Source organism: Anomaloglossus baeobatrachus, chromosome 2 (assembly GCF_048569485.1).
Source record: "Anomaloglossus baeobatrachus isolate aAnoBae1 chromosome 2, aAnoBae1.hap1, whole genome shotgun sequence".
In the NCBI taxonomy this organism is placed as follows: Eukaryota; Metazoa; Chordata; class Amphibia; order Anura; family Aromobatidae; genus Anomaloglossus; species Anomaloglossus baeobatrachus.
Window position 1 is genome coordinate 462,685,341 of NC_134354.1, and position 22,278 is coordinate 462,707,618.

The following is a 22,278-nucleotide window of genomic DNA, read 5'->3' on the forward strand; positions in this document are numbered from 1 at the left end:
TAATCCATGCGCACGTTGCGTTTTAAAACGCAGCGATTTGCATGCTGCCAAATTGCTGCCTTCTAAAAAGCAACATAGGCTATGTGCCCATGTTGCGTTGTGTCCCTGCAGAAATTTCTGCAGCGATTTGAACAGCACATGTGCGCTTCATATCGCTGCAGAAACAGTGCGTACTGAAAAGCCGATTTCATGCGTTCTGGATGCAGTCCCCACCATAGACAGAGCGGGGGCTGCATGCAAAGCGCACAGAATAAGGCTATGTGCCCACGTTGCGTATTGCATGCAGTTACGCTGCGCTCTGGGAAGGAGGGAAGGAAAAAGAACTTTATACAATTGGGTGTCAGGGCAATGACAATACATGAGGGGAAGAGACAGACAAGGGGCAGAATGAGGGAAATTACTGGGGGGGGGGTTAACAGATGGTATAAGTAACAACAGTACTGGCTAAGATAGGGCAAGGAGTTTATCAAAATAGGTGAACAAGGCAGAAGGGAGAAAAAGGGAGGAAAGAAGACAAGGAAAGACAGGACAATGCTGGAGAGAGAAGATGATGCAGCCAAGATACTATGTCAGGAGATAGGGAAGAGGGGCAAGGTGCAAAACAGAGGTGTCAGGAGTAGAAAAGTGACTGAGGAAAAGAGTAAGTGGGGAAGGAGGGAGTGTAATAAGAGGAGGGGAGGAATAACCACAGCAACCGGTGACTGACCTGTAGGAGTCTGTCTCCAGGGGGATGCACAGGCTGGCAACCAAGAGCAGCAGTGCCAGCTGGGGGTACATTTTGCTCTTCTCCATCTTCCTGTAAATGGCCACTGTGAAATAGGATGACGCATGCTGGCTTCCGTGGGCAATGCATAGCAGTGACGTATAAAGGCCACACTTGTTAGCATCACTACTATGCACTGCGGAATGACATTAGCTCCTGGCGCATAGTAGTGACGTTCAGTGGCCCAAAAATCCGGTGGTAGGTGGTGCTGCCATCTGGAAGATCCACTGTAGGACAGAAACCGCTTTGCGGGTGATTATGGTGCCCCTACAGTGGGCGTCCATGCTGCCATCTAGAAGATCCACTGTAAGATAGGAGCCACCTTGTGGGTGACTGTGGTGACCCTACAGCGGGCTTACATGCTGCCATCTAGAAGATCCACTGTAGGACAGGAACCGCCTTGTTGGTGACTTTGGTGCCCCTACAGTGGGCTTACATGCTGCCATCTAGAAGATCCACTGTAGGAAGGAGTCGTCTTGTTGGTGACTTTGGTGCCCCTACAGTGGGCTTACATGCTGCCATCTAGAAGATCCGCTGTAGGAAGGAGTCGCCTTGTTGGTGACTGTGCGGCCTCTACAGTGGGCTTACATGCTGCCATCTAGAAGATCCGCTGTAGGAAGAAGTCGCCTTGTTGGTGACTGTGCGGCTTCTACAGTGGCCTTACATGCTGCCATCTAGAAGATCCGCTGTAGGCAGAAGTCGCCTTGTTGGTGACTGTGCGGCTTCTACAGTGGGCTTACATGCTGCCATCTAGAAGATCCGCTGTAGGAAGGAGTCGCCTTGTGGATGAGATGACCTAAAACCTCAACTAGGCGCTGCAAAGATGTCCTCAGTGTAAAATCACCTGCATTGCTCCACTTTGTAACATAAAGGGTGAAATGTGCAGCACATCTGTGCCAGGAATGATTGCATGGAGTTTTTTTTTATACAGATTTTAATGCACAATCCATATTTTGTCACCTAAGTGGTCCTGGGTTGTTTCATTCAGTAAACTGCAGCAGATGTGTCCATAATAATCATAATAATAATTATTATTGAGTGCTTGTACGATTCCATCAGCCACTACACGGGTTTCCCCATGTTTTCTACAGGCCGATCATGTTACAAATGAACATATGACAGAGAACACGCCTAAAGTCATGGCATAGTTGACAAATGACATTTGCAATACATTGATATGATTTTTCCTATGTTGCTCAGGCGGCTGTATTCTCAGTGCGCGCAACACCCAATACACTGGCCCAAGGATAACTGGTTACACCGGTCTAATAATAACTGGTGGGCATTTGCACATCAATGTATTCTCACATACCTGTGTGAAAGAAATGCTAGTATTATGTTTAATTGTCTGCTATTCCGATGAGCAGAGGCAGTCATGTACGCAATTTTTTTATTAATTAATTGACCCTAAGCACTTAAAGACAAATGTATACTATTTTACTATTTTACCTCCCTTGTCTTAGTTGAGAAGTAAGTTGAAAATGTTAGGACGCTGAGAGTCCATGACCAAATGGGTGACCTGAACAGTCCTAGTGATGATAACTGGGCTTTACTGTTCCTCTTTCTACTTATCAATTTCCAGGTGGAATAAAAAAGGGACCAGAATAAATCCAGAGTTTTATGAAAGCTCTCCTGCCTCCTGGCTTCTTGTTACGGGGGCGGGGTGGTCCTGATTGACAATTTGGACCAGTTGTGTGGTCACTGGCCTAGACTGTGCACTCTGATGCTGAAAGTAGAGATGGCTTTGCCTCTGCAGCATTAAAGGGCACCTGTCAGGTGCAATATGCGCCCAGGACCACGAGCAGTTCTTGGTGTATATTGCTAATCCTTGCCTAACCGTCCCTGTATACACTAGATAGAAAAAGTATTCTAAAGATCTTTTATCTTATGCTAATGAGACCAGGGACTAGTCCCAAGGGCGTTATATTCCCCGGCTAGTCCGCCCTCTTAGCATGTTAGCACACCCACAGGGGTGCACTCACTTGCTATTCAATGCAGCGTCTCCAGCGGGGCCGCGCGTACCTGAGTCCATGGTGAACACTGAAGCTGAATGCCGCGCACTTCCAGTCATGCACAGTAGACCTTTCTGAAGCCAGGAAAAAATCCTGCGCAGTCTTCAGAGTGTAGACTTTAAAATCATCGGCGTTTATTCATGAAAATCCATTAAAAAGATAATGTACAAAGCGGTCAGCAGAAAAATACAAGGGATAGCAGGTTATAGAGACCCCATCGAACTACGCGTTTCGACACAGTCTTACTCATGTTCCAAACATGAGTAAGACTATGTGTCGAAACGTGTAGTTCGATGGGGTCCCTATAACCTGCTATCCCTTGTATTTTTCTGCTGACCGCTTTGTACATTATCTTTTTAATGGATTTTCATGAATAAACGCCGATGATTTTAAAATCTACACTCTGACGACTGCGCAGGATTTTTTCCTATATCGTATATTTGGCAGCCAAGCCTTCCCTGCGCTGGGTCCATACAGATAGCGGTGAACAGCAACTCTGTGAGCTGAACTTTTTCTTGTTTCTGAAGCCAGGAGTACACCCTGCTTCATACTGCGCACGACCGGAAGTGCCCGGCATTCAGAAGCATGAACACAGGTACACGCGGCACCGCTGATGACACTGCATTGAATAGCATGTTAGTACGCCCCTGTGGGTGTGCTAACATGCTAAGAGGACGGACTAGTCGGGAGATAACACCCTTGGGACTAGTCCCCGCGCTCATTAGCATAAGATAACAGATCTTTAGAAATACTTTTTATATAGATCCCTTTATGTATGCCACTGTATACAGGGACGATCAGGCAGGGATTAGTAATATGCACCCAGAACTGCTCATGATACTAGGTGCATATTGCACCTGACAGGTTCCCTTTAAAGTGTCCTCCAGCTTCAGAGCAGGGCTTGTAAGCTATACAGCAAAGCTTTTGTAAGAGATCTCTATGTTTGGCCACTGCTGATAATAGCAAGAGCTGGTAATCTAGTCAATGAGCATTAAATGTTAAAATCACGAACTTCTCCTTTTGTAAGGACCAAGAGCAGTTTTAAAAACAAATAATGCCAAGTTGCTTGTATTTATAGACACTTCAATCTGAGCTATTAATAGTGTTGAGAATAACCATTTACTAGAAAAGTGGATTTCTTAGGAGTAGTTGGGCTTCTAATCTAGGCAACACTTCTATTTTTCATTGTGGTTTTCTCGTTTTTGCTCTTTTACATTTAACGCCTCTTTTCATTTATTTTTAAGTTGAATCTTCTGGACCATGGGATTTTCTGCATATACACTTGAAGAGGTTGTGGCTCAACAGGTTTTACATCTATTTATGTGCTGTAGTTTGTTTCACTGTCTGGATCTACAAACAATATACCACAGGGAGGAAAAAACATCAGGTTTGTAGTTTTTTGTTTTTTTTTCTCGTTTGATAATGTATTAAAATCTCTTTTGTGCTTGGACTGTTTAAACACTTTAAAGGTTAAGAAAAATTAAAAACCTACTTGGTTTGAGAAGTCTGCCTTGTTTTTGATTTCTCATACATAATCATGTGAACTCCAGCTCCTCACTTACTGCTACAGTGCATGCAAAGCACAGAGTAGAGAGATTCCCTGTCTGTGCTTTGTATTGAAGGTAGCCTGTCAGTCAAGCACAGCTGTGCATGCAGGAGATGGGGTGCAGCATTGTGCTCTGAGTGGTGATGTCATGGAGGCTGTGGCCTGTGATTTTTGACAAGTAGTATGCCCTGGACATGCGTACAGGGAGGGAGAGCAGAAGCAATGCAGGCTTTTCAGAGAAGATTTATAATCATATCCACTAGTGACTAGGTAAAGGTAATAATGCTGGATTACATTAGAATAAATGAATGTAATGATTCATTACTCTCCTCCTGTACAAAGAGCTACTGTGATGCCAGTGTCAGCTTCTGTAAAATAGACTGCAGGAGAGTGTCAGGATATCACACACTTGGTAAAATGTGAGCAGAGTAATGATGGAAACACTGTTGGCACTGATTTATCCATCTTGAGACTGTACAGAAGTCTCAGGAGGGAGCTTTTTCTTTGTCACTTGTGCGGCATTGAAGTTGGGAGTGAGCTTTGGAACAGATGCCGCTATGTTAGGCTATGTGTGCACGTGTGCGTATTGCATGCAGTTACCCTGCGTTCTGCCCGGCAGCGTAACTACATGCGTCCTGCAACCCAAGAACACACTATGGAGATTGTGCAGGAGCTGTGCGCACGTGGCGTATTAGAACGCAGCGATTTGGCTGCTGCCCGAAGCGTGCGTTCTAAGAAGTGACATGTCACTACTTTTGTGCGCTTTGCATGCTGTCTATAGGGAGAGGCAGCATGCAGAGCGCACGAATTCTGCAGGCACCATGCGCTTCAGAACGGAGCTTTTCAGCTGCGCTCTGAAGCGGACCTTTTGTGTGCGGTACAGAGCGCACACCTGCGCACATAGCCTTAGAGTGCACAGCCTCTGGGGAAGTGAAGTCTAGAGACAGAGGGAGAGCTGGAAAGAGTTTAAGGATGTGAACTATCATAATTGAAGAAGAGCTAAAAAGGAAAATAAAGGTAAGAGAATTTATGGACAAGCCAGATAGTTTTTAAAAACTTTTTATATTTTTTTCTTTATCGTTCCTATGGGAGACCCAGACCATGGGTGTATAGCTACTGCCTCCGGAGGACACACAAAGTTACTACACTCAAAACGTGTAGCTCCTCCCTCCTAGCATATACACCCCCTGCTAGCCAGACCTAGCCAGTTTCATGCTTTGTGTCAGGAGGATCACACACACACATGCATCCTTTTTTGATTTTTCATTTTTTCTAAAGATTTGGAAGAAAAGCGGGTCCACTGGACTCCCGGCATGTCCCTTCACACCCCCCTGGCGGCGGTGCTGTTAAGGTTGATTCAGGGCAAGAGCCCTTCATGCCGCGCTCCTTCAACATCCCTTAGGGGCTCTGGCTTGAAGTTAGAGACAACACGGTTCTCACTGCCTTGCAGGAGACCGGCCTCCATCCGCAGCCCTTTGGCAGGACCCTGCTGGACGGAGCACTGGACCCCCACCCCACCAGGGACTGGACCCTGCGTCTCAAAGCTAAGTATAGAGACGTTATTTAGGGGTCCTTCTGCAATGTGGGGCACTTTTATTGGTGGGACAGTGATTTTCTTTGATAACGCTGCTTTTTGATGTGTTTCCGTCCGGTTCCACGGTTTTTACTGAGTACCGCGCCGATGATGCCTGATTGTCGGCCGCGTGCATAACTCTAGGCCCCGGCTTCAGCCGCGGCCTAGTTTCGGTTTGTTCCCCTGCATGTCAGTCATGCAGGGGGACACTGCAGCGCCGCCCGCCGGCCGCTCTGCACAGGGGGGGACACTCCTTGTTGAGGAGATGATTCCCTCCCCTGTACAGCTCCTTAGCCCTCCGTTCCCGCTCCTGGGTTAACCCCCGCCCCCCCTCCTCACTCTGGCGCCATTTTCACAGCGTTCTTAGTACACTGATCGGCGCTGGCTGCTCTGCAGTGCAGAGGAAGTGGATATCTGGCTGGGGGTCCAGGCTTGGAACCCGGGGGGGCACTCACAATAGCGGCCTGATAAGTCACAACCTCTGGTTGTGCACTTTTATACACTATCAGGGCATTCTGAAGGGGTTAATTCTTTATTACAGAACCTCTTCCTCAGCAGCATGTCTCACTAGGAGCAAAGCTCCAAGGCTGTACACTACATGTTCTGCATGTAAGCTAATATTGCCTGAACCGGCATAGATTCATACTGTAATGGTTCTTATGTGGTGGTGCCTCAGCCTGGAGTCTTCCACGCTGAACCCCTGTCTTGGGTATTCTAGACAGAGCCCCCCACCTCTGCAGCAGGTCTCACAGAGCGAGGCTGCAGGCTGTTTTTATTATCCACTGCTGGTAGTCTCGTACGGCTGTACCGAGCTCCTAACCACTGTGGCCCCTCAGCTTGGGGGCTCATTCATGGTCCCCCCAGCTGCTCCGGGTTCGGTGGCTGACCCCTGGGGGAATCTTTTTTCCAGGGGTCGGCTGTCCCTGCATCTGCTGAGCATGCAGCCCCCTTCTCAGGGCGTTTTCTGCTTGCTCAGCAAAGCTCACAGACCCCGTCCTCCTGACAGGGAGACGCAGGGTCCCCTGTCCTCCCCGTCCCGCAGCTCCGATACGAGCTGACTCACTGGACGAGGAGGATTTCTCTACCAGGGGCTCGGACGCTACTTTAGGTACTTTGATCCGTCCGTAGGTGACGCGGATACGGATGATTGGATTGTGTCCATTATTCTATTGGGCCTCCATCCGCCTGTATCAGGGCAGTATTCCCCGCTGGCAGAAATGCATCAGTATACCTTTTAACAAGACGAAGAGTGTGTTCCTTAACCACTCCAGTTTTCAGCCCGCTGCGTCCAAGCCCACAGCCTGTCCTGCAGATCCCACAGCGGGGTTCTGCTGCCTGTCTCCCCCTCCCATCAGAGGTGATCAAGGAGTGTACTCATTCGCCAAGGGTGGCCACTCCGGTGTCTAGATTTTTAGCCCGGATAGTTGTATCAGTGGCTGACGGCACCTCTATAAGGATCCCACGGTACATTAATTTTGTACCAGACCTCAATCTGCCGGAGTTACCTTATCTAGGTGAACACAACGTGTGTTCCTTAACCACTCCAGTTTTCAGGCCCCTGTGACCAGCCCAGAGTCCGCTCTGACAGTCGCTTCCTATGAAGCGTGATTCTGAGGACTGTTTTTCCCCTGTCCAATGGTAGTCAAGAGGTGGCCTCATTCACCTCAGGTGGCTCAGCCCGGACCGTTATGTCAGTGGCTGATGACTCCTCAGAGGAGAGGCATTCCCTCATAGGGACTCTATGCCCAAGACGGTTGCCTGAACTTCCAGACTTCAGTCTTTTCATCCTCTGCCAAGTCTGCCATGCTGGACACCGCACGGCGGTGGTTTTGACTACTTTCCTCGCTATCCGCAGGCTCCTGTTCGGAAATGGAAGGCAGATGCCTCTATAGAGGTTCCTTCCTGGGCTCCCCTTTGGGGGGACCAGTCTCTTCGGAACCAACTGGATGACATTTAGGAAACTCTCGGGGGGGAGAGTTCTTCCTTGCCACCAACAGGGTACCTGTCCAGGGCAGGAATCAGTTGAGGTTTCGGTGGTTCCGTTCCTCCATCTGATCGTCCTCTAGCTCGGCCTAGGTTCATAGAACCAATTGGCTTGAAGCTGCGTCTTCAGAAGACCGCAGGAGATGCTGCCACTCAGTCAGCTTCCTCCGGGCTATCTAGCCGCCAACCTCCTCCTGGTCGGTGGCAGGTTCTCTCCACTTGGCGACGTATGGTTCTAACACGTCTCCGTTCAGTGGCGGCGGGATTCTATCTCCCATGGCTACGGGATGGAATTCTGTCCACCCGCCAAACAGATTTTTTCTGTCACCTCCTTCCGGCTCCAAGGCTTCTCAGGCCGTGGCATTTCTTGCAGGCCAATGGAGTAATTGTACCGGTTCCCGACTAGGAACGGTTCTGAGATTTTTGTTTAAATCTATGTCTAGTCCCCGAACAGGGCGGTGCCTTCCGACCTGGATCTTTAGCTTTTCAAGCATGGTCAGGTGTGGCGTTTTCACATGGAGTCTCAGTCTTGTTCCGTGTGTTTTTTCACCGGATCAATCAAGAACCCAAGGAGATTCCCTAGCAGCCATCGGCATTGGAGATGCCTTTCTGCAGGGGTCAATCGCAGTTTCACACCAGCGTTGACTACGTTTTGCCATCGGAGTGGTCCAATTTGTGGCTATTTCCTTAGTGTTAGCCACGGCCCCTCGAGTATTCTCATGGGGCTGCTGTGATTAGGGTCCTGCACCCCTAGGGATTGGCAGTGATCGTTTGTCCTGGACGGCCTTCTTCTCGGGGCTTCATCCAGTGCAGACTCTTAGCAGAGTACTTCGCTTACTCTCGCCACTCTAGCCTATTCGGGTGGCTTGTCATTCTGTTCAAGTCCACTCTGAATTCGAACCAGAGGTTCTTAGGGACGCAATTCGAGACTCTGTCGGCTCTTGTGAAGCTGCTCTTAGTCGTTCAGTAGTCTCTCCGCTGGCGGTACACCAAATACAGGTGCTGGTCAGACGGTGGCGTCAATGGAAGCTATTCCTTGCCCAGTTTCTCCTGCGTCCTCTGAGACTGGATGTTTCCCGCTGTACACGCGAACTCCCTCCTTCCACGGGGTGGTGGTTTTGCCACTGACCGGGGGCTCGTTTGCAGTGGTGGTTTCGGACACTCTGTCTCGGGGACGCTCCTTCCTGCCCCCGTCCCGGGTGATCCTCACCAGGGTGCTGGTCTTTCCGCCTTGGGAGCAGTATATCCCCACCGCGGAGCGCAGGGCGCTTGGACTCTGTCCGAATCAGCCCTCTAGATCAATGGGCTGGAAATCAGAGCTGTATTCTAGCTCTCTAAGCCTTCACCATCTTTGGGCGGCTAGGCACATTCGAGTTCAGTCGGATAACGTGACAGCGTTTTCCTACATCAACTTCCAGAGCGGGACACTCAGCCGCCTGGCAATCTTAGCGCCTCAACATCCTTCAGTGGACAAGGGACTCCTAGTCCACCGTAGCCGCAGCCCACATCCTATGTCAAGACTGCGAGGCAAACTATTTCAGCTGTCCAACCGTGGTCCACAATCCTCAGGTTTTGCAGTAGACACACTGGTTCATGTTTGATCCCAGCTTCGTCTCTACCTCTTGCCCAGAGTCCTGCGCAAGATCAGTAAAAAAGGGGGCCATCGGGTCATTCTCTTACTCCAGACTGACCCAGGCAGGCTTGGTATCCTGACCTGCTCCTTTTGTCCGTTGGGTTGCCATGGCATCTTCCGGACCGTCCAGACTTTTTCTCAAAGGTCCGGTTTTTCCGTCAGAATTCTGGATTCTCAGATTGACGGCGTAGCTATTGAGTCCTGGATCTTGGCGACTTCTGCTATCCTTCCTGAAGTCGTCTTCCGCTATGACTCGAGCTCCAAGGTGTCCTTGGACCTTTTTAGCCTTGCCGACCCTCCTGTCCCTTCCACAGTCCGGTCTACAGCTAGGACTATCCCTCATTAACGGACAGGTCTCGGCTCTGTCAGTATCTGCCAGCGGCGTATTGTCCGGCTGGCTCCGGTGCGCCCCTTTAAGGGCGCGTCTCACATCGTTCCGCCTTTCCGGCGGCCTATGGAGCCTTGGGACCTTAATCCGGTCCTCCCGGTTCCCGGAAACCCCCCTTTGCGCCTCTTAGGGAGGTTTCTTTGTTTCATCTCTCACAGAAAGTAGTCTTTCTAGTGGCTATAATTTCCCGCCAGGGAGTTCTGGCTCTGAGTAACCCCCTTCTTGGTCTTTTGTATCAAGACAAGGTGGTCTCCGTCCGATTCCGGACTTTTTTCCCTAAGGTGGTTATAGCTTCCACCTTATTCGGGGCAATTTTCCTGCCTTCATTTTGTCCGGCTCCTGTTCATCGCTTTGAGGAAGCGTTGCATATCCTGGATCTGGTGCGGGCGCCCCGGATCTATGTGTCTCGCACCGCCGTTATTAGGCAGTGCACCTCTCTCTCTGGTACTGACTGCTAGTCAGCGTAGCGGTCTCTCGGCATCTAAGCCGACCCTGGTTCGTTGGCTTAGGTCGGCCATTTCCGAGGCCTACAAGTGTACTCAAGTGCCTTCCCCGCCGGGGATCAGAGCACATTTGATCAGACCTGTCGGTGCCTTTTGGGCAGGCACCAGGCTACGGCTCAGTAGGTCTGTCAGACTGCAGCTCGAATTAGTCTGCATACTTTTTCGAAGCTCTATCCAAGGCATGCTCTTGCTTTGGCAGACGCGGGCTTCGGCAGACGCATCTTTCAGGCGTCTGTCGCCCATTTGCGAAGTTGGGTTTTCCTGCTTCTCAGTTGTCTGTTTATTCCCACCCATGGACTGCTTTAGGACGTCCCATGGTCTGGGTCTCCCATAGGAACGATAAAGAAAAAGAGAATTTTGTTACTTACCGTAAATTCTTTTTCTTATAGTTCCATCATGGGAGACCCAGCACCCTCCCTATTGCCTGTTGGCAGGTTTCTTGTTCCGTGTGTCTTCACCGGCTGTTATTGTTGTAGACAGAGGTTCCGGTTCTGCCGGATTTTACTCCGTCTCTTGTTGTGGGTGGATGTCCTCCTTCAGCTTTTGCACTAAACTGGCTAGGTCTGGCTAGCAGGGGGTGTATATGCTAGGAGGGAGGAGCTACACGTTTTGAGTGTAGTAACTTTGTGTGTCCTCCGGAGGCAGTAGCTATACACCCATGGTCTGGGTCTCCCATGACGGAACTATAAGAAAAAGAATTTACGGTAAGTAACAAAATTCTCTTTTTTCTGTGCTCAGAAAGGACTTTTTTAGGTTTTTTTTAACGAATTTACGTCATAAGTAGAGTACCGGCAATATGAGAAGATATGACTTGGTTTACATATTTTTTGACAAAATATTGCATATATACCTATACAGATGTGTATGTGTGCCATTGACTCCCATACGCAATTGTACACAGATGAATATGAGCCAAATCCGCTGATTGTTAGTGGTCTCTTGACTCTCCTTATTCAATGTCCAGAGGGTGAAAGTGGTGTGAGAGGGATTGGCCATGTTAAATTTCAATATTATTAATTCTTTGTGATTGAAAAGCTTACGAAGTGTTGAGCCCCTTTCACATGTCTGTGCAAAACACAAACGTTTTGCACGGTCCGTTGTAGAGTTCCATAGGCCATCTGTGTGTGAGTGTGTGTGTAATTGTGTGCTGTCTGTGCTATCCGTGTGACATCAGATAGCACACGAACAGCATGAACTTTTATACTTGCCTGTCTCCGGCGCTGCTGTCACTCTTGTTTCTGGGTCCGCAGTCAGTGCAGTGAATATTCATGAGGCATAATGAGCCAGAAATTGGAAGTAACAGCAGCAGCAGAGACAGGTAAGTATAAAAATCCTCTCTTTTTTTTCAGTGATTTGGTTGTCCTCTGGTACGTGTCACACGGATTACATCAGTCTGCGGTCTGTGTGACATCCCTGTTGCCGGACAGAAACTGACATTTCGCCGTGTAGAAAATATGTGAAAGCACAGACGTGTGACCAAACCCATTGAATTTAATGGGTCTGTGTATCTATGGTACGTGTGGAAACTGACACCACATGTACCCTAAACATGGACGTCTGAAGGGGGCCTTACAGAGAGCACATTCTTCACTGAGCAATGCTTGTGAATCAGGAGGAATAGCTCTTGGCCAAACAATCTGTCTGAAGTGTATGACAGCCTATAGAATTTAAAAGGGGCACTGCCTGCATCATAGTTTCTGAATTAGTAACTGCCACTGCCTCAGGCTGGCATTGTCTACAGCTGGATACTGCACTTCTGCCTCCTATTCGAATCAATAGAGGGTGGATGTGCAGCCCCGTAACTGAGTAGTTTTCTCTAGTCCCTTCCACGACAGCATAGGAAGTTGTCTCTCCACGCCCTAGTTGGGACAGGAAGCACAAGAGAGGTTAAAAGGACCCTCCCACCTCCCATAGCCAGTGTCTTTCCTGTCCCCATGGGGCATGGAGAGGTTTTATTTTTTCTCCTATGCTGTGGTGGCCGGCGAACTGCAGTATAGATATATTTTTTTTTCCCCTACCTTAGCCGGGCAGTATCGGTCGGGCCTGCGCCGCTCCTCCCATACTGTTCCCTCACCCTGTGAGGGACCGCTGCTCCAGCCTTCCGGAGCTCCTCTGGGGTGATGCGGGCTGTGTAGCTCCCCGGCCGGCGTCCTCCCTGAGCCGCCGGCCGCCTCCTGTATGCACGCTGCAGTACGACCCGGAAGTGCTACCGCGGGCGGGACTTCCGGTCTCGCGACCTTCCGGTATGGGCACTTCCGGTCGCGGAGGCAGCGTGAGGGACACGCCGTCGCTTCCACGGCCTGTCAGGGACCTGATGCGGGAGGCGGGGAACGTTCCCTGTCACTGGGGGGGGCAGGCCCTTCTGCATAAAGGCTACCCGGAAGACTTCAGAATCATGGTAAGGATCTACTGTGCTCCCTGACATGTCTTCCCCTGCATCTGCATCTGCAGAGCCCAGTGTTCCCCCTGCCACAGTAAGTAAGGAGGGGGGTAGTCCCTCATGCATGGTCTCAGGCTGGTATTTATGGCTCCTTCTGGTCTGTGTTTTCCAGGAGGACAAGGCTGCTAAAAAATCTGACAAATGTGACAAGTCAGAGAAGTCTGAGAAATCCGATAAGCCTGACCGCTATGAAAGGACTGAAAAGATTAAAAAGTGTCCAGTCTGTATAAAAAAGCTCCCTGCAGTCTGGGATAAGAAGCTTTGCCAACAGTGTACGGACCAGATTATTAGGGCTGAACAACCGTCCCTGGTAGACGAGCTGCGGTCCATGATGAAACAGGAGATTCAGGCCTCACTAGCCTCCCTCCCTACTCCTGGCCCTTCTCCCCCAAAGAAAAGGAAACTCCAGCAGGAAATTGCAAGGTTGCAACATTTTTCTCCCTCAACCCTTGGGACAATGCGTTGGGGGTGGACGCCTTCTGCCACAATTGGTCCTTTTTGCCTCGCCTACGCCTTCCCCCCCCAATTCCTCTTCTCGCACGAACCCTGAGGAAGATCAGGGACGACGGTGCCGCAACTATCCTGGTAGCTCCTCTACGGCCGCGGCGGAGTTGGTACAGCCTGATCCTGACTCTTGGGATCGACGGACCGGTCCTCCTGGGTTCAGACCCCAGTTTACTGTCTCAGGGTCCGATATTCCATCCGGACCCCCAGAAACTCGAGTTGGCTGCCTGGCTTCTGAGGCCCGGGCACTGAAGGCCCAAGGACTTTCTGACAAGGTCATGGCTACTCTACAGAACAACCGTAAACCAGTGACTAATAGTATTTACAATAAAATCTGGATGAGATTTTCCTCCTGGTGTGGTTCTCGGCCTCTTGACCCGCTCCGGCCTAACATTGCGCAGATTTTCGACTTCCTCCAGAGTGGATTGGACTTAGGCCTTCGGCCCAGCACCCTGAAGGTGCAGGTCTCGGCACTCAGTGCAGTCTTTGACACGGCTCTGGCAGATCATCGCTGGATCCGCCGTTTCTTCGTGTCCGCTAGTAGGCTCTGTCCGCGGCAGAGGGTCCTGACACCTTGCTGGGATCTCAATGTGGTCCTTACTGGACTATCTCAGTCGCCCTTTGAGCCTCTGTCCTCCTGTAGCATCCGTTCTCTCTCTCACAAGACTGCCTTTCTCGTGGCTATTACGTCCGCTCGGAGAGTCGGGGAACTTCAAGCATTGTCTATTCGGGAGCCTTACCTGACCGTTAGAGATGACAGCATTGTCTTTCAGCTGGACCCTTCCTTCCTTCCCAAAGTGGTTTCGGATTTTCACCGTTCTCAGTCCATCGTCCTGCCTTCCTTCTGTCAGCATCCTAGGACTCCGGGGGAGGAAGTGTTCCATTCTTTGGACGTTTGTCGGACAGTGTTGCGCTACCTAGATGTTACTGCACCTTGGCGTATTGATCATAACCTATTTATCCAGCCTTTGGTCGAAATAAGGGCAGGAAGGTGGCTAAAAGTACCGTCGCCAACTGGATTGTGTGGGCCATTAGAGACGCCTACCTCGCTCAGCATCTGTCTCCACCTACCGGATTTACAGCGCACTCCACCAGGGCTACCTCTGTCTCCTGGGCTGAACGGGCAGGGGCTTCTCCTGAGCAGATCTGCAAGGCAGCTACGTGGTCTTCCCTCCATACTTTCACGAAGCATTATCGTTTGGATCTGGATTCCAACAGGGATTTGGCTTTTGGCAGGAAGGCAGGAAGGTCCTGCAGGCTGTGGTCCCCCCCCCCCCCCCAGGTATCAATTCGTTGATATTCCTCCTATGCGGTCATGGAAGGGACTAGAGAAATAAGAATTATTCTTACCGTTAATTCGTTTTCTAGGACCTTCCACGACAGCACGTAATTCCCTCCCTTATCCTCGATATTCCTGGATGTATTATACTTCTCATATGCTATGGGTTCTTTGTAAGACACTGGCTATGGGAGGTGGGAGGGTCCTTTTAACCTCTCTTGTGCTTCCTGTCCTAATTAGGGCGTGGAGAGACAGCCTCCTATGCTGTCGTGGAAGGTCCTAGAAACCGAATTAACGGTAAGAATAATTCTTATTTTGACGGTGGTGGTATCGGAAACAGCTAATTGGTGTGTTAATAACAGTATTACTGAGTGTGATACTGCTACTTGGAATGGGGGCAACTAGACTGGTTCTCAGGCTAAGACCCTAAGCTGTCACTTATTTCAGATGGTGAAGACGTCTGAACCACCAGCATAGCCCTAACTCCTGAACAGCCTTTGCCTAACACCCCCTCTCTCCCACCCCTGGGGAGGGCGGGACAGGAGTGATGAATCCCACAAAAACAGACATACAGGGGAAAACCAAAGCACAAACTCGACAGCAATCACTCACAGGGGTAAAGACAGTACGTGCTCAGGGAGAAATAAACAACAAGGATATTTCCACAGCACAGCAAATAGCACTCAGCAGTTCACCAAAAGCTGGAACATAACTCACAATGATTGGTATCACTAGAGGTATAACAGGCATAGAGGAATAGGTTCCACCATGCTGAAAAGGGAGGAGACGGCTGTGATAGGTCTTCAGTAACCTGTGACCCTAGCAGCAATTCATAGGCCAACAGGAATTAACTCCTGCTAGACCGATCACCAGTGAGCACAAAACTGGTCAATGCCCGGAACTGACTGAGCGAATCACAAGCACCAGGTGGTGTGTCAGACTCTGTAGTGTGAACAGGGTCAGAAGTCGCCATGACACCTGGGAGTAGAGAGCAGAACACTGCATGACATACCTGTAGAAATGTGCTAGTCACATAAAACAGCTATAGTCTGTATGTATGTATGCCCTGCGTCCTCGCTCTTGAGCCCTGCCTGATTTTTTTTTAACGTGGACCAAATATTAAACTTATTTTACGGATGGTGAGTGCCACGTGGCTTTTTCTTTTTACTTGTATGTCACACGACGTTTCCACAAGTGTTGCACAATTTTTCCTGTTCTATCTTCCTGGTGTATTACAGTCTGCGTTACGTTAGTGCTTGGGTAGTACTGTTGTTTTTGTTTTTTTTTTTTTTCTGAATTTGAGAGAATAAATGTTGTTTTATTACACACCAAAAGTCTACACTTTATACTCAGCTAGCTTCAACACTAAAAACAAAATAGCACGCATTAAAACCCATAACTACCTGATTACCCACTACCCACATTACTGAAAAAACACACAAAATAGCAGTGCACCTCATTAGCTGTCCCTAGATGGATTAAGGAATATATAGGAGATGTGTAGGATTGGATTAATGCAGGGGGAAGGGATGAATAAATCTTAGGGTTTAGGATAGGAGAGGAATATTTTGTAGATACTCAGCTAGATAGGAGAAGTTGCATGTCTGGTTAAGGGCGCTTTTCTGTCTGTGATTAAATAATCACCACGATACTCGCCCAGTAAAATGGGGTGAGTGTCATGTGTATGATGTGTGTGTGTGTGTGTTTTGTTTTTTTTTTCTCACCTAGCATCCGTATGACATGTGAGTGCTATGCAAGTCTGTAGATTTTTAACACCAAAGATCCGTGTGACATGCGTATGCCATCTATATGACATACGTATGCCATCTGTAGTTCAATTTTTTTTTTTTTTTCCTCACTCCCATAGGCTTGCATGGGGGTGCGAGAGCTGAGGCTCGGGGCAAAACACAGCATGCTGTGATTGCACAGAAAGCCTGATTCATGTGGAGAAAAAACGGGACAGAGGAAACTGTCTCATTGATTGATTAACACTGGTGCGAGTGCAATCAGATTTTGCATTGGATCGCACAAGAAAATCGCAGATGGAAAAGCACCCTAAGGGTGGATTCTCACTTGCGAGTTTCTCGCAGTAGAGCAATGCGAGAAAAACTCGCATTGGAATCGGGCACATGTTAGTGAATGATTCAGCTTGCATTTGCGTTTTTTTTTTTTTTCTCAGTCCAAATCGGGCTGCGAAAAAAATCGCAGCATGCTGCTTTTTTGCGAGTTTCTCGGCAAGTCTCTCCAATGCAAGTCTATAGGAGCGTGTAAAAAATCGGATGTCATGGGACGGCACTCACACCATCCTAGTGACATCCGATTTTCTAAATACATTTCTCGAATGTTTCCTAAAACACTGGAAACGAGTGATGTGTCACAATGTCTGTCAATCTCTATTCTCTGTCAGTCGGTCTCTCCCTCTCGGTCTCTATTCTCTCTCTGTCGATTGGTCTGTCGGTCGGTCACTATCTCTGTCCCTCTCTCTCTGTCCATGTCGGTCTATCCCTCTGCCCCCCTCTCTCATACTCCCCGATCACCGGCGCGGCGCTGCACAGCGTTCACACTGCTCTGGCGGCTTCTCTTTTGAAAAAGCCGTCCGCTCATTATTCAATCTCGTATTCCCTGCTTTCCACGCCCACCGGCGCCTATGATTGGTTGCAGTCAGACACGCCCCCACGATGAGGGACAGCTGTCTCACTGCAACCAATCACAGCAGCCAGTGGGCGTGTTTATGCTGTGCATTTAAAAAAAAAAAAATAAAAAATAAAAAAAACGGCGTGCTGTCCCCCCCAATTTTAATACCAGCCAGATAAAGCCATACGGCTGAAGGCTGGTATTCTCAGGATGGGGAGCTCCACGTTATGGGGAGCCCCCCAGCCTAACAATATCAGCCAGCAGCTGCCCAGAATTGCCGCATACATTAGATGCGACTGTTCTGGGACAATACCCGGCTCATCCCGATTTTACCCTGGTGCGTTGGCAAACGGGGTAATAAGGAGTTAATGGCAGCCCATAGCTGCCAATAAGTCCTAGATTAATCATTGCAGGTGTCTGAGACTCCCGCAATGATTAACCTGTAAATTAAAGGTAATAAACACACAGAGTTAAAAAATCCTTTATTTGAAATAATAAAATGAAACAAATACCCTCGTTCACCACTTTATTAAGTCCCCAAATAACCCATCCTTGTCCAACGTAATCCACGGAGGTCCTGCGTCGCTTCCAGCTCTGCTACATGAAGGTGACAGGAGCTGCAGAAGAACAACGCCGCTCCTGTCAGCTCCACGCAGCAACTGAGGTGAGTAGCGCGATCAGCTGATGATGTCACTCAGGTTACTCGCAGCCACCGCTGGATCCTCCAACTGTGACAGCAAGTCGCCCGAGTGACAGCGATGAAGTCACAGGTGAGTTGCGGTCACGGGGGGAGAATACAGCTGGCCGCGTGTAACCTGAGTGACAGTAGCGCTAATCGCGCTGCTCAATTCAGTCACTCAGGGAATTAGCGGTCACCGGTGAGTCCATCACGGGTGACCGCTAATCAGGATGCGACACAGAGCCGTGGCATGACAATGAAGTCGGGTGAAGTTCACCCGAGTTCATTCTGATCGTGCGGCTCTGTTTGTGTCTGCTGTCGTCTGCCATTCAGCTCTGCTACATGGCTGTGTCTGCTGTCAGCGGCCATGTAGCAGAGCTGAATGGCAGATGACGTAGTAAAAACCGCATCCCCTACGCATTACACACGCTAGGCAAGTCATTAAAAAAAAAAAGCATTGCACTTGCGTTACACTCGGACCTAACGTGAACTAAAATCAGCCAAGTTTTTTTCCAGCCCAGTCGGACAGATTTTACTCACATAGATGTGTTTCCAGCCTAAGGGGGAGACTGCAGACCTGATGACATGTATCTTCTTGTGATGGTGGTTCAGAGAGAGCATGTGTGCTCTTGGGCTTTTTAAGTCTACAGCAACCAAGGCATATCCAGTCCCAGGTGTGGGGGGATGAAGTCAACAGTATGTATTTATTTTTCCCCAGCCACTGACTAAGACTCTCCTTCCCCCATCCGGGGAGAACCTGTTTTCAGCAGATGGACTATTGTCCATCTGCTTTTGGCTGGACATTTCTTTGTCCAAGGCAAATTATCCTCAGTCTTTTGTGGAGGGAATTTACTGATTGTAAATACATGTTTATCTATCCATAATCCTTTGCCTCCTCCCACATTTAGGACACCAATGGGGCATTATTATACCACTGTGGGCATATATGTGTTTATATAGACATGTATATCTACATACATGGGCACACATTATATAGATATAGAGAGAGAGATATTATATATAGTAGGGAAGTGCCCCAATATATATTTATTATTTATTATATAATAAATATATATTGGGGCACTTCCCTACTATATTTTATGCAGCCAAGATTCACTTTCTTGGTGCAGAAGTGTCTGCTTCAAATACTTAGTGTGCATGAACCCCTGTGTGTTGTTTTTTTTATTTTTCTCTCATTATTTGAATGGGTGAAAAAGGCTGCAAACAGCTGAAGGAATGTGCTGCAGATGTGAATGTGCATCAAATCCGCAAGGGAAATATAAGCAGTGTGTGCACCAGATTTTGGAGCTCTTCAGTTTGCTGGTACAGCAAAGTGCTGAAATTTCTTTGTCGCTCCATTGGGAGACCCAGACAATTGGGTGTATAGCTATTGCCTCTGGAGGCCACACAAAGTATTACACTTAAAAGTGTAAGGCCCCTCCCCTTCTGGCTATACACCCCCAGTGGGATCACTGGCTCACCAGTTTTGTGCTTTGTGCGAAGGAGGCAACACATCCACGCATAGCTCCACTTTTTAGTCAGCAGCAGCTGCTGACTATGTCGGATGGAAGAAAAGAGGACACATATAGTGTCCCCAGCATGCTCCCTTCTCACCCCACTGTATGTCGGAGGTGTTTGTAAGGTTGAGGTACCCATTGCGGGTACGGCGGCAGGAGCCCACATGCTGATTCCTTCCCCATCCCTTTTTACAGGGCTCTGGGTGAAGTGGGATTTACCGGTCTCCAGGCACTGAGACCGTGCTCCATCTACAGCCCCTGGAGAAGATGCTGGATGGAGCGGAGTACATCAGGGACATGGCCCTGCTTCCTCAAGGTACTCTGTGTCCCCGTGCATTTGGCGCTCACACCGCAGCATGCTGGGTGTTGTAGTGCGCCGGGGGACATCAGCGCTGCGGCGCCTGTGCCATGGCCTCATTCAGCTTTGCTGAAGCAGGCTTACTTATGGGAATTGGTCGCGCCGGCCGCTGGGACTGCGGCGCGGCTGGCACTTGTGGTGCGCCGGGGACTTCAGCGCGGCCTGCGCTTTTACGGCGGCCGCGCTGATAACTAGAGTCCCCGGCTTTTGCGGCCTGCTTCCGTTCGTTCCCGCCCCCAGACCTGCCAGTCAGGAGAGGGGCGGGACGCTGGCCACTTCCAGGAATCGGTCGCGCCGGCCGCTGGCAGCGGCGCGGCTGGCACTTGTGGTGCGCCGGGGACTTCAGCGCGGCCCGCGCTTTTACGGCGGCCGCGCTGATAACTAGAGTCCCCGGCTTTTGCGGCCTGCTTCCGTTCGTTCCCGCCCCCAGACCTGCCAGTCAGGAGAGGGGCGGGACGCTGGCCACTTCTATGAATCGGTCGCGCCGGCCGCTGGAACTGCGGCGCGGCTGGCACTTGTGGTGCGCCGGGGACTTCAGCGCGGCCCGCGCTTTTACGGCGGCCGCGCTGTTAACTCGAGTCCCCGGCTTCTGGGCCTAGTCTCCCTTCGTTACCGCCCACAGCCCTGACAGTCAGGGTAGGGGCGTGACGCTGCATAGAGCAGAGCTGAGAGCTGGAGTATGTTTTGCATACTCCACCCCTCTCACTGTGTGCACTGTGAATCCGGATTCCCGCACTTTCTCAGGCACGCCCACGGCTTCCTTCTCTACAAGGACACCGGCAGCCATTAGTGTCAGTTTCTGTACGATACAGAGACAAGTGTGGAAGACCCTGGCATTCTGATAGTCACACAATCGCTGTAACAGGCGTTAAGCAGCACCTGTGGTGCTAACCCCACTAGTGCAGAAGTGCACTTATAGATATGCTTGTACTATATACATTGCACTGTTTGGTCGCACGTTGTATATACCCTCCTGGATTATGCGGAGGAGTTATCAGCATATTCTCTGTGTAAAACAAAGGTGCAGAACCACATGTTTTTCTATACAGCTGGTACAGCATGTACGGCTATACGGCCGGCAGGTACATAGACTCCCATTGTATGCACTAATGGCCAGGGGATGAGGACGGTGTCTGCAGTATTTACTGACAGTTTTTCTGAGACTATGGCTATGATACTAGAAGCCTAGCAGTCCGGACATGTCTCTCACAATATGGGCACTGTTGAATCATTGATCCATGGCCCCCCTCAGTGTGAATAACTAACAGCTCCGGGAATGTCACACGCATCCCAGAGTCACGGCTCTGCACGGACGTCAGTCCCAGACAGCCTAAGTGGGCTCGCTATGAGCGGCCTCGGTTTCATCAGGGTCCTAACAGAAGGACTCGCTGTGTAATGAGGCGGAAGTAGCGGCTCAGGATTCTGATCCTGAGACCGCTCTCAATCTGGATACACCTGATTGTGACGCCATAGTAAATAATCTTATAGCGTCCATCTATAGAATGTGGGTTATTTCTCACAGCTCCTCCAGTGGAGGAGTCAGCTTCACGTATTTTTCTGGACCACTCTGCCTTCAGAGAGGCAGTCCAGGAACACCACGCTTATCCAGATATGCGCTTCTCCAAACGGCTTAGGATACACGTTATCCCTGTCCCCTGACTTGGTCAAGGACTGGACCCAATGTCCCGAGCGGCATCCTCCAATCTCCAGGCTTGTAGCTAGATCCATAGTTGCAGTGGGAGATGGAACTGCAAACTCAAAGATGCCACTGACAGACAGATGGATCTCTGGTCGAAAGCCATCTATGAGGCTGTCGGCGCACCGTTGGCTCCGGCATTCTCTCCCTTGGGGCACTCCAAGCTATTTCAGCTTGTCTTACACAGATTGACACGGTTACACGTACATCTGTGCCGCAGGTGGCATCCTTAACCTCTCAAATGTCTGCATTTGTTTCTTACGCGATTCAGGTTGTCCTGGACTCTGCGAACCGTGCGGCGGTAGCCTCCGCTACTCCGTGTTTTTAAGCAGAGCCTGGTCTGCTCGTTAAGTGAATGGAAGGCAGATTCTGCTTCCAAAAAAGGTTGCCTAACCAGTTGCCTTTTTCTGCTGACCGACTGTTTGGTGAGCGTTGGATGTAACCATCAAACAGTCCAGGGGTAAGGATTCATCCTTTCCTCAGCCCGGACACAACAAACCCCAACAGAGCAAGAGGCAGTCGGGGTTTTCGGCCTTTTCGAGGCTCGGGCAGGTCCCATTTTTCCTCGTCCAATGTGGACTCAAAAGGATCAGAGGAGCTAAGATTCTTAGCGGGCTCAGTCTCGCCCAAAAAAGCGACAGTCTGAAAACCCGCTTCCAAGGCGGCTTCCTCATGACTTGCGGCCTCGGTCGGTAGCAGGCTCTCCCGCCTTGGCGATATTTAGCTGCCATAGGTCAATGACCATTGAGTGTGAGACATTCTGTCTCACG

General features: G+C 49.7%; 1 protein-coding gene across 1 annotated transcript in view; it reads left to right on the top strand.

The window, feature by feature from the left end:
• Nucleotides 1–22,278, top strand: part of LOC142291656 (S-adenosyl-L-methionine-dependent tRNA 4-demethylwyosine synthase TYW1-like) — a 293,905-nt gene that overhangs the window by 486 nt on the left and 271,141 nt on the right. The window contains exon 2 of the mRNA XM_075336334.1: nucleotides 4,020–4,162. Coding sequence (XP_075192449.1) covers nucleotides 4,020–4,162 — 143 coding nt within the window. The remainder of the gene's footprint in view (nucleotides 1–4,019; nucleotides 4,163–22,278) is intronic.